This window comes from Hesperophylax consimilis, chromosome 27, assembly GCF_061612785.1.
Source record: "Hesperophylax consimilis isolate HC1 chromosome 27, BYU_Hcon_1.0, whole genome shotgun sequence".
In the NCBI taxonomy this organism is placed as follows: Eukaryota; Metazoa; Arthropoda; class Insecta; order Trichoptera; family Limnephilidae; genus Hesperophylax; species Hesperophylax consimilis.
In genome coordinates this window covers 19028880-19041936 of record NC_142862.1, presented here as the reverse complement: position 1 = coordinate 19041936, position 13057 = coordinate 19028880, and the positions used below count along the sequence as shown (strand labels likewise).

Below are 13057 nucleotides of genomic sequence, written 5' to 3'. Positions count from 1 at the left end.
TTATAAAAAAAGTTGTTTTTTTTTTTAATGATTACTAACTAATGAACGAAATTTACTAACTAATCACGCCGTTTCCCACAGGGGTAGGCAAAGAGGACGGACTGCCAAACAACTCGGTCTTGACACACACTCCTTACCTCATTCACATTCATACATCGTCTTCTATTATTCTCACTCTTGACATGACCCAACTCAAGTATCTGATTCACTTGATTGTGCCCTGTCTTCCGGTGTGTCCTCGGGTAGTTCTGCTACCATTCACGTTTACGTCATATATTTTCCTTATACTTTTTTCTTTGTTCATTCGCTCTACATGCCCAAACCATCTAAGCGTCCGTTTCTTAATCTTACTCATTACGCTTACATCAGCCTTGCATTCTTTGCGGATCTCCACGTTACATGTTTACTGAAGGGGTAAATAAATATTCTATTGCCTTTAGGTTATAATTAGGATTAAAATCAAACTCATATATGTATGTAGATATTTCTAAAGATTTGTAATTCAATATAATATATATTTATAAATTACTTAGGTACGTATTTAAAGATAAAGGTATGTACATGTATTAATGTATATTTTTGTAGTACATACTATAATTTCATTATAAACTTTTGCTAGCAATATAGTACATTTTTATTATGAAGCCAGTACATTTTGCTAGCAATATAGTACATTTTTATTATAGAGCCAGTACATTTTGCTAGCAATATAGTACATTCTTATTATGCAGCCAGTACATTTTGATAGCAATATAGTACATTCTTATTATGCAGCCAGTACATTTTTAACATAATTATATTTATATGATAAAATATTTACATTACAATATGTAGGTATATTTTGATCCAAATTTTCTATGCTATAAAATAAAATATTGTTCTTCTGTTACTTTACTAAACTAATTGGTCTATAAGGAGATTCGAGAAAATACTATATTTATGATCAGAAGATGTTTTTAAAAAATAATTAGGTTGGGGTGTTACATCCTCTTCACATTCGATTGACAATAATTAACGATCTATCAGTGCCATTTTGAATATTTGAAAAAACCGCATTAAACGTCGATTTTCGGCCTTTTTCAATATTTCATCCAATTTTCACCAACCATTAAGCATAACATTCATGCGGTTTTGTTTGACATAATTAGTTCAAAAGCTGAGACAGACAGAGAATCGACGATTAACGAGGATCTTCCAAATTTAAAAATGGTGAATGTCAATCGAATCTGACATTGAAACATCCCGACCTTAGAAAAACCTATTAGTCACCTAAATCAAGAAACTTTAGTCCTCCGTTAAGAACATTAGACAATAATTGCACAGATCAAAATCAATATCGATACCAACAGCGGGTACCTGCTTACATCAACTTCAGAACCAGCTGATGAAGAAGTTCAAATTTTGAGGCTTTCAGTGTAAAAAAAAGTGCACTTCTATCAAGTTGTCGCCGCTCGCATTTCGTAAGGTTGACTGCCTCCATCTTTCTTCGTTTCGCCATTTTGAACAGGCCTGCCAACATTATTAGGAAAACCAGGAGAGTTGGCAACATTTTGATTCGATTCGTAACTCTGCCTCGAAACTGGTGACATTTCGTTACTGTGTTCATGATTTATATTATGAGGACTGTTGTGATTGTATGACAACGCCGGCGAAACTGGATTTATTATCTGCCTGGTCATGTCCATTCCGGATATAGGTAGATGTCTGGAGGGATGGTAATTTGGTATAGCGGCCGGTCCGAACATACGTTGCTGCAAATCCCTGAAGTCTCTAAAGAAATTATGTGGCGTATTTGCCGCCAGCATTTGATGCGCGTAACTCTGCTGCGCTTCGACTGCGGAAGAATTTGAGAGATCTCTGACACTTAACGGAGATTGAACTGCATTATAATCTCTGGTCAGGTTTTGATGTTGGTAGCTGTGTACACTTGGCCTTGATAACTCGGCTGTCGTATTATATTTTCTTCTATCATCTAATTGCTTTTGATTGAACTCTTCTAAATTGTAATCTTTCCGATCTAAAATGTTATCTTCGTCAAAATAATGACTATATTTTCTTTCGTTAAAATTATCTCTTTGTTGTACGGGTTGTGAATGTGGATTTAAATCTGCTCTTTGATTAGTTTGTAGTCTATGATTTTGAAAGTTGGAATAGTCGATTTGTTCTGCTGTAGCGTCTAGCCTAGGTAGCCTACTGAATTCTCCATACCTTTGCAGCATTTCTCTATGCATGGAAGTCTTATCTGCTGGTTTCGTTCCTAAAAACCATGGATTCATAGCGTGATCAACGTTTGTTTGAATCTGGGGTGGAAAACCATCAAATTTCATGGATTCCTCGACGTTTCTGTACGAATTTGATTGGAATAATTTGTTGTGTTGTGTGATGGCTGCTACAGGATCGTTGTAAGGTAGTCTCATGTAGGGGTTATCATATCTAGGCGGCATGGATTTCTGTAATTTAGCGTCCAAAGTTGCTGAAGTTAAATCTTTGACGCCATCAGAAAACGGATGAGGAATCGTTATACTACTAGCATTCCTAATTGTAACGGAAACTTTATTTTCTAATAATTCTTTCTTATGAGTATTCAAATTAACACTTTCTCTAGCACCATCTATTTTATGAAATTCTTTTTTTGCTTCAATGTTACACTCCATCATTTCTATTCCCTTTCCTCTATTATTTAGATCTCTAGCATCATCTTTTACCATAGCTACATTTTTAATAGTATTGATATTCAATAACCGTGTTAATATATTTGAACCAGCATCTTTATCAGTTGATTCAACTATAGGAGTAGCATTTAACCGTTTATCAATACGTAAATCATTTCCGACAGATGTATCAACAGGCACATCAATTTTATCTGAAATGATGTTTTGCTCAACTACAGGCACTTCAGCAACTTGCAAATTCTTATCCAGATCGATATTTTCATTTACTTGTTCTGTTCTAGCAGCTTCCGCAGATATTTTCAAAGTTTCCTGTATCAATTCTTCATCTTTGTCTCTCATTTGTTGTTCTTCAAATTGTTCTATTTGTTTTTTGTCTTTATCTTCTTCGACTGTTACGCTTTCTTTATCTAATTTGGGATCTACACGAGGAACTTCTATTGGGATGATGTCTCCCATCACGAGAACAATGTGACTGTCCTTTAAGTGACGGTTCAGCTTGTCTTTCAACTCGAAGACCTGGGAACAAAAAGAAAATATACTTGAAATAAAACTTATATAAAAATGTCATTTAAAAAGCACCAAATGCAGTGGAAAATACACCAGGTTTAAAGGTTGACACAAGAGCACAGTGCTTAGATCAGGTGTAATAGAGAAAGATTCCGCACTTCATGGCTTCAAAACCTGGTATACTGGTTTGAGTCAATGCACATTTAAAAAATCTTCACTAACACTATTGTAAAGCCCTTTTCTTTGGCGATGCATAAATTTGTGAGCGTTTTCAAATTCGGCACCTGAAAATAAATTTGATTAGATAGTAGGTATATTTATGATAATGCTTGGGTTACCTGTCCACACAGCGTGCAGAGATGCTGCGGTGCAATCTTCGGGACGTCCTCATCTCCATGAACATTAGCCAGATGTTTATTCAGACTCTGGGCGGAGCGGTATCCTAGCGAGCAGACGAAGCAGGCGTACGGCTTGCCGGCCAGCTCGTGGCGCGCCGAGTGGGCGGCGAGGGCGGCGGCACTGGCCAGGCCGCGGTGACACGTGTCGCAGCGGAAGTCGCCGCCATGGACGGCCGCATGCTTGGCCAGCTCGGCTGCAGAGCTCCGGGTGGCTGGACACACCGTGCAACGGTATTTGCGCTTATTCTCGTGGTTCTGTAACAAGAAAAAAACACATTATAAGAAGGAATTTTATTGTTGTTATTATAAAACTACCGCAGACCCGTAAATTACGGGATATTATATTATTTTCCTCAGGATAAACAAACTTGAAATAATATGATTTAAGATTTTCACGGCCAAAAGTATTTTTGTTATTTGTTTTTTTGGGTGTTACGCCGTGTTGCGCAGGATGAGATTGTGATGGTGGGACACGGTATCACAACCTCATACATAAGCTCACATTTTAACACAACCTCAAATAACACATCTGCCCTGATGATGGACACTGCAATTCTGTCCGAAACGTTGGCTAAAGAAGGAGTTAGCGCAACACGGCATAACACCCCAAAAACAAATAACAAAAAAAACTTGAAATATTAAGAAATCTGTCAAACATATAAACAAAAGAAAAACACTTCTGTATATTTATACAAAGAAGAATCTATGTGTGGGGCTGCGTGGATTAGATTTTTATACAAAACTAGGGTTTTATTTTTAAGATTGATGAAATTTTGCACACTTGACCTTAAAATTAAAAGGAAGGTTTACATTAAGTTTTGAAAACCCTGCGTAAAGCCCAGGCAACACCGGGGACATGAGCTAGTTTCAAATAAATAATTATTTAATCAATTAACCTCCTGTTCACCAGCGTATGTTAACCCTTCAGGCCTCTGGCACATTGACATTATATTTTTTCTTAAAGATGCTGTCAGAAAGTCGGAGAATTTGTGTTTATTTCAATAAAATCCAAATAAATTGAAATATTAAACTTTTTAAATCAAACTTTAAAAAGTTTTAAAAATGGCCCATCACGTGTTTTCATCTAAACGCTCAACTAAAATTAGTGATAATGAAAAAAAAAACATATATTTTATTAGAAAAATGTTTTATAAACATTATTGCCACCTCACTCTTTTGTCGTATGGCATAAAAATAATTGATAAAAAAATTCACAAAAAGTTTCATAAATTTTTCTCAAATTGCGATCGGAACCTTTGGTTTCATGGAGTTGTACATTTTAATTATTCTGTGATTAACTTCTAGATTTGAATATAAAGCTTGGTGTTATCTCTTTCTAACACTGTTTAGATCATATTTCTAACAATGACGGTAAGGGAGACCATATGAGACGTTTGGAAAAGTTAACAAATTGACTCTACGGGTAAATAGCTGTTTGTTCACAAAACTGAATAAATTAGCCAAGAACTACTTATTAATTCCAATTTTGAAAATTAAAAGTTCATTGAATTTGAATAATTTTACGTATTACGCAGGAATACGCCATCACTTCACTCATGCACCAATGCACCGACAACCGAAATTAGTATGTTTAATATAAATTATTTTAAAATAATGAAATGAAAGGGAAGACAAACAACTGCAGGGGATGTGTGAAGCCACCAATGTAACGCAGAAGAAGGTGAACACTACCTTAACGTGAGTGTTGAGCCTGGTCTGTGTGTGGAAACGCTTGCCGCAATGCTCGCACTTGAAGGGGCGCGGACCTGCTTGGTGCATGTTGAGGCGGTGGCGCGTCACCGATGAGGAGGTGGTGAAGCGCATACCGCACACCTCGCACGAGTATGGCTTCAAGCCCAGGTGGGTGCCGATATGGTACCTGGAACAAAAAACAGAACATTAGTATGCTATATACACATTGACCCCAGATTCCTACCCACCCCTGATACATTTTCCTTCCCAGAACTTCCTCTTTCATTTCCATAAAAGGACTCTCCACACAGCATCCCTAAAGTTGACATAGGTCCTGAGGGAAAAAAAAATTCTCAGGGCTTCCTGTGTGGAGCTAATCTAAAAAAAAAACAAATATCATATTCCTTTAGAGACTTTGAAGGACATATCTGACCGGGGGTGACCGGATAAATCAACAAAATGTTAATTCATCACATCTTTAAAAAGTTATATAAAGTCATGGAAAGTGATGAAACAAAAACTTTATTAACTTTGTTAAGTAGGTTAGGTAAATTTTTTTTTTCATTGTTTCTAATGACTTTATATCACTTTTTAAAGGTGTGTTGAATTGTCACTGTGTTGAGTTATCATGGAACCCTGACCGGGGCGTACACACATTATAAAATTGTATTCATCTTTTTTTTTGGTGTTAGAAACATAAATAATTGTTCTTCTCAGTTTGTCTCATACAAATCTAAAAAATTGTCAAAGTGTGTGATTACAAATTGGAGGGATTTTTTCATTGACAGTTGAAAGTTAAAAAAAAATATTTGTATTTTTTTTATTGTATAAATGACTGTTTTCTTACTAATTCCCTACATAGAAGTAATGTGTTTTCTAAAGAACAAATGTTTGTCATAATTTTCTTTCAATATATGTTTGCCCTCTCCCTGTGCTGTTTCATATGCTGCACCGGTAGAAAATTGGTCCTTTTTGGGGAGGACAAAATCAATATCAAATAATTAAAAGTCATCTTACTTTCGCAAGTCTTTCTTCACTATTGTTTTATGTAGCTGAAAACACCAAAAAATGCTTCTTGTCCTAGTAAATTGCTTAATTGTCCAAAATAACAATTGGCACAATGATCATTGTACAACTATTTTTGCGTGAATTTGAGTAAAATATCATAATATCTTTGATTATATCATAATATAACAATGACATATTCACTTATAACCCATCCAGCGTTTGAGGGTCATATATAACCAGGCGTCCATTTTTTATGACAGTGTTTTTATCTTTTTTTCTATCATGCGGATATACTTAATTTATTTACGTTAGAAAGAGAAATAATAATTTTGTCCAGTTCACTGAAATACATTAAAAAAATCCTGAAAACAGCAAAATGAATAATTCAAATTTCGCGCCACTATCGTAAAAATGATTTCTTATTTGTTATTATATGAATGAGATAAAAGTAAAGGTAAAATTTTCTTACAAATTCCCCAAACAAAGAATGTGTTTTTAAAATATCGAGTTCTCTCAACTTTTTTATGAATGGAGTAAAAAAAAAAAATGTGGTTGGCGTTTTTGACTACATTTTTCACGTTTGATATAAAATCATTATTATTTAGAAATTGTAATGCTTATTTTAAACGCATACGCCGGAAAGATAATTTTATCTAGTTTCTAAAACAGCATTATTTGTTTTTATGGAAAATTACAAAGATGTATACACGGTGTCCGGAAACTCGTAGTACAAGCGGGAAACTGGAGAATCTACACCACATGGGGAACCCAAATAAACATAAAGTTTTTTGATTTGAGCATTTTCACAAAAAAAAAAAAAAACAAAAAAAAATATTTTTCGGCTATTTTAGGGTTAAAGTTTTTTCTGGTATTTAGGGTTGAACAACAGATGTTTTAACCCTGCAGAGCAGAAATATTTTATGATTACACCGGATTAAATGAAGGGTGATTTCAAAATAATGCTTCAAATCCGAGTTTCTTCATTTGTTTTACTTTCAAATAGTTTTAATTAGTTGGGTACTTTGATCTTCAGTAATAATTTATAAGAATTTGATTAAAAAAAAAAAAAAAAAAAATCAACTTCTAACTCGATTTACTCGATAACGAAAGTTCAAATAAAAAAAAAATATACTACAAAATCGACTCCAAATGTGATGTAGATTCACCAGTTTCCCGCTTGTACCACGAGTTTCCGGACACCCTGTATAGCGCATTTTATTAGCATTATCAATATCTATTAGGGTATTGTAAGATTTGCATATACGTCCAAGTAAAAAGTCTTGTGGGTATTTCATATTCAATATCTCTGTCAACAGTAAAGTTGTAAAAGCAATATCACAAAATAATAATATCTTGTTGGTACTTACCTACCAATGAATTTGAAATCCATAGAAATGACCACTTCTGCGTAATATTCTAATTTTAAAATTTATTTCTAAGAATCATCATTATTATTTTATGTACCTACCTAAGCTTCCCATGAAATATTATAACAGAAGATTAACTAATTAGCCATAAAAAAATTAGTGAACCTTCTACTGAATACCATCATCTAGGGAAATTTCAAACAGAAGAACATCATTGGAGGGAACTTTCAAATTTTCACTGTAAAAAGTTTATTTTGCATTTAAAGTTTTGTTTTCCATTATAAATAATGAAAAAACTATCGTTGGATAGCAACACGGCTCTCCTTCTGAGGTGTGAAATGGTGAAATACTTAGATGGCTGTGGATACATGAGAATATTGGAAACAGAGTTAAGGAAATACAGCTGGATTCTGAAAAACAACGGAACAAGATTCCCACCATTTAATTTCTCAATCTATCTGGATCATATGGATCTGCTGGATAAATCAGGTAATAGAATAAAACATATCAACAATGCATTAGATTGCTACTATTAAGATCAAGGCTTGATGTGGTTTTTAATACATAAACACTATGAATACAACACTTACCGCCAACTATTTTGGATAAATGTTTAAATATATTGTATCACGGATGATGGGTTTGTATGAATTGATGGGTCAACTGTGGGTGGAACAACTGTCAATTATCACAACAATAAATATACATTAAACCTTTACATGAATTCTATCTCATCATGCGACACATATTGACACAACGTCTGATTTCAACAACAACATTTTATATATGTTTTATTGAAACTTTATGGATCACACATGCGATAGCGGATAGTTTAATATTATATTTTTTACAACATGCACAATAGGTTAATATTATATTATTTCCAAGTGCTTCTAGCCACCTGGTTCTCTTCAGAGCCCATACGTGTGCGCACTATACTGCAGGATGTGATAGCCACATGCATGCGTGAGCATATCACATCTCACCAGCACCAAGTGCACTCCGGCCAAGTGCACTCTAGGCTGCGGTGCTCGAGTGCCGGGGGGAAACTAACAGCACTTAGCAATGTTGTGCTGCAGGCTGTGGGACCAAGCGTCAGTTATGTGTTAGTATAAAAAATAGTGTAATTTAATTTTTGAAGAGTTTTATTCTATAATGTGAAAAATTACGGGATATTAAAATCCCAAAATTTAAAAATAATTTTCTTTTCAACTATTATGTTATAGATATGTAGGTACTTTATCACTTGTCTGAATATACTAAAAAAATAGTTCCAATTTTGAAAATGACACTTAAATTCAAAGCTTATCCGATTTCTAAAGTTCATTAAACCGGAGTTTCAGACACACAACCGAAATTAGTATTTGTAATTACTATTTTTTATAATTGCTACCGGTTTCGACACGTCCGTGTCACTCACTAGAGAATTTAAAATATTTGTTTCATAACCTTTAAATCTAAAGATCGGTTAGTAGCCAAGTGGATAAATGCTTTGGGTTTCCACTCAGACGTTGTGGGTTGAACTTCTCTGCTAGCTAATTACTCCACATTGCGCAAGCAATATTTTAGCATTATAATGATGGTAGGTTATTCATAACCTAAGAATGTTACGATTTCTTAAAAATAATAGAATAATGCTCTTTATTTTAAATTTTCCCGGTAAATGATGGTAAGGTAATTTCAGCAACCAATCAACCTGGATGTGCCTGGAGGAGTGTAAGAACACCCATATTGTTTTGCCGTGTATTCCTAAGAAAGGTAAGAAAAAAAAAGTATTTATTACATTAATATAAAGACCGACAAAGAGTATTTAACACTCTGGAACATGCCGCAAATATACTATCGGCAGTGGGGGCTTTTTTACGGAGGTCATTTGATCAATGACCTCCCAAAAAATTTGCTGAAATATTATTAAATTTAAAAAAAAATGGATTTATCAAACTACCCGATTATTCATTTAGCTTAAAATATTTGTGCAGATTCGTATAGTAATAGCGGGTTCCAGTGCCATCTAGGGTCCAAATGAAAAGCTATTGCACATACCAACTGTGGGTCACTTTAAATTTTGTCCTAATATATCCTTTCTTTCTCTTTGCCATACAGACAAAGGAGGTAAACACTGTCATGTCTGACGTATGCTTAGTATCATACCAAATTTATTTTGAAGGTGGTTTCGGTCATGACCGCGGCGAGATAGAAAATCTGCGACCACTAAGGTATTGGAGGGAGATGACAAAAATGTTATTTGAATTTTTTTTGTTGTAAACAAGAGCCATCCATTGATCTCAATGTAACCATCTTGAATATTAGTTTGCGAAACTATGTTTATTATTGTTGACGTAATTTGCATGTATTTATTTAAAATTGTGTGGATATCGTATTGAAAGAAATCGCGAACAATTTATTGAATCATGACAAACTTTTTCAAGTGAAGTGTCAATTAGTTTCTGTTACAGGAGATTAAAAAAGAGATTAAAAACAATATTTTAAATTGAAAAGTATAAATTTTTGTTTAAGTTTTTGTGTGCTATAAAATGAATGTATAGGGACTTTTGCTTTCATTGTTTAATTTTTAACTCAACTGATAAACATTGGACTGAGATTGGAGTTAGTGATTTAAAAACATTTTAATAGCAAAGAGTTTTTTAAAGAAAAAGAAAAAACATGAATTATTTATATGTGTAAATAATTAGATAAATAACACAGACCTGCAAATTGACACTTTTTGATAGTTTTTTTCACCGTAATGGGTGAATCGTATGTATTTTGGTGCGCTGAGTCCAAATATGCCCTCAGTTTTTCTCCAGCACGTAGGGATTTTCCGCAAAATGAAAATGAAAATTATGCAAAACCCGCAGTACATATAGGTAAAAATGCATTTTGAAATGACAAATAAATATATATTACTAGTAGTTTATAATACAATTTGATAAAAATAATATGTATATACAATAAAGATTTATAATTCTGTATAATATCTACATCTTTTTCCCTCAAAACTCGGTTTTGAGCTTTTCCGTTTGTGTGGGATGTCTGGAAGTTCTCTATGGAGCATCCAACAGTAGTCTCCCATCATATTCACATCCCATCGTCCTTGGTACCTCCGTTCCATTTCTTTGATGTCTTGGTGGAACATGTCACCCTGCTCTTCACTTACGGCACCAAGGTTTTCTGGGAAATAATTCAAATGGGAGTTCAAAAAGTGAAGTTTCAAGCTCATGGAGCACCCCAAGGTTTTAAAACATTTCAACATTTTATTTACAATTTCTTCATAATCCGGGTCCTTATTGTTCCCCAAAAACTTAGTCACAACTTTTGTAAATGATATCCACGTCTCTTTCTCAGCTTTTATCACCATCACAACTGATTGTCTTTCATTAGTTTCCGAATGTCCGGACCAACAAAAACACCCTCCTTTAACTTTGCCTCAGACAGTCCCGGGAATTTCTTTTCAAGGTACTTGAACGTTTCGCCATCTTTTGGAAATGCCTTGACAAACTGCTTCATCAGTCCAAGCTTGATGTGAAGTGGGGGTAAAAACACTTTTTTGGGATCAACCAAAGACTCAAAGTGAACATTTTTTTCTCCAACCTTCAAAGTTCTCGTTGGCCACACTTTTTGGCTCCAGTGCTGTGCTTTTGCCCGGCTATCCCACTCACATAGGAAACAGGGGAAATTCGTATAACCACCTTGTTGTCCAAGCACCATAGAGATGACTTTGAGATCACCACAGATAGGCCATCCAAACTCCTTATATTTCAATTTATCAAGTATAAAAGCCATGTTGTCATACTTTTCTTTTAGATGCACAGAGTGCCCCACGGGTACAGAAGCGTATTTACCGTTGTGTAGCAAAACTGCTTTTAAACTTCTTTTTGATGAGTCAATAAAAAGCCTCTAATCATCTGACACATGTTGAATGTTAAACATTGACATCAACTTGGGAACATCAGAACAATATACAAGTTCGTCATCTTGAGAAAAATTTGGCTCAAATTGTTTTTCTCTGCTTCTGTACCAAGAGAATGAAGTTCCAAATCTCAACTAATACTGTTAAATATACTAATTTTTATCATATTTCATAGTTTCTGATATAAAACTATAAAAAGCCGAATAGGAAAAACAACTTTTTTCGGCATATTCATAAATATACGCCTTAAGGTAGGCCTTAAGATAGGCAAAAAAAAATGCATTTTGCGGAAAATGCTTACGTGCTGGAAAAAAACTGGGGGCATTTCTGAACTCAGCGCACAAGAATCACCTACGTGTAATATACATAAGAATCACCCATTATTTTAAAGAAAGCAATTTGGTCGCAGGCCTGTGTAATCATAAATTGAACAAATTTGTAGTACCGGCCTCAGAATAGGTGAGTACCCGCAATTTAATTACATACATCGGTGTTTTTATAATATTAACAATGCATTAGCAATATGTATTAACATTTCATATTCATTTTTTTTTCAATTGACCGCCCACTTCTATACCCCTAGAGCCGCCTCTGACTGTCGGTATATATTATTGTTAAAATATGTTAGTTTAAAGTTTAAATTATTTGTTTATTGTGAAAAACAGTGAATCCAATTACATTTCACTACTACACATATTATCAGTTGAGATTGAGCATTGTGTTAAAAAATATATTTATTGCAATCTTGAAGTTTATCAGAAAAATGTCATTCTGTCCAAAGACATGATCATAGATAAGTTGGTCTGCCTGATGAAGTTATCGGGGACATAAAGCGTAATACGTCCCAGGATATTAGTTTTGCAAATGTGCATTGAGCAGCTTATGTGCTATTAACACCACTGCAATTTATCTCCTAACGTCTAGACCAGTGATTCCCAATTAGTTTTTCCTGAGTATTTCTTCGAGAAAAAGCTCAAACTTTCGTACCCCTTGTAACCAAAATGATGAATAAAAATCGTCTGTAACAGAGTTAAGTGCTTCTCACAACACAGTATTACAATATTCTTCGCTACAGTAGCGCAATCCCTATGATGTCATTCGATGCCGCCACCTGTGGAGATTGATCGACTCAAAATATATTTTGGCAATTTTAATGTTTGCGTGGACTACTCCTTTAAGCAATGTCACATACTCCTGGGGGTATGCGCACCACTAACTGGAAACCACTGGTCTAGAAGATCTAGTCCTATCTCATCTAGCGTGATATTGTAAGTTATAGATTCAACATTTTTATATTTATTTATTTTTGTAGCTCCACTTTGCGATGGATGCAACATGTCGATGGTAGAGATGCAGGTTGGGAGGGACCACGGAACTAGAGTGGTGGCTATATTTTTTAACCTTGAAGAACTGACCCACAAGGGAAACGATAATATTGGAGTCTCATTTGGAAGGGAAGTGTGGATATACGGTAAGTATTGGAATAAGTTATTGAAGTTATAT

At 34.5% G+C, this 13057-nt stretch overlaps 2 protein-coding genes across 2 annotated transcripts in view; one reads left to right on the top strand and one right to left on the bottom strand.

Annotated features, from left to right (window-relative positions):
- Window positions 1-540: 540 nt before the first annotated feature.
- LOC149410704 (uncharacterized) overlaps window positions 541-13057 on the bottom strand; it is a 57621-nt gene continuing 45104 nt past the window's right edge. Inside the window, exons 10-12 of the mRNA XM_089647934.1 lie at window positions 5270-5456; window positions 3518-3832; window positions 541-3188 (exon numbers count right to left, since the gene is read on the bottom strand). Of these exons, the coding sequence (XP_089504060.1) occupies window positions 1437-3188; window positions 3518-3832; window positions 5270-5456 (2254 nt within the window). The 3' untranslated portion in view covers window positions 541-1436. The remainder of the gene's footprint in view (window positions 3189-3517; window positions 3833-5269; window positions 5457-13057) is intronic.
- The window catches only part of mei-218 (meiotic 218), a 35561-nt gene continuing 30615 nt past the window's right edge, over window positions 8112-13057 (top strand). Inside the window, exons 1-4 of the mRNA XM_089648237.1 lie at window positions 8112-8133; window positions 8533-8749; window positions 9329-9402; window positions 12867-13025. Of these exons, the coding sequence (XP_089504363.1) occupies window positions 8112-8133; window positions 8533-8749; window positions 9329-9402; window positions 12867-13025 (472 nt within the window). The remainder of the gene's footprint in view (window positions 8134-8532; window positions 8750-9328; window positions 9403-12866; window positions 13026-13057) is intronic.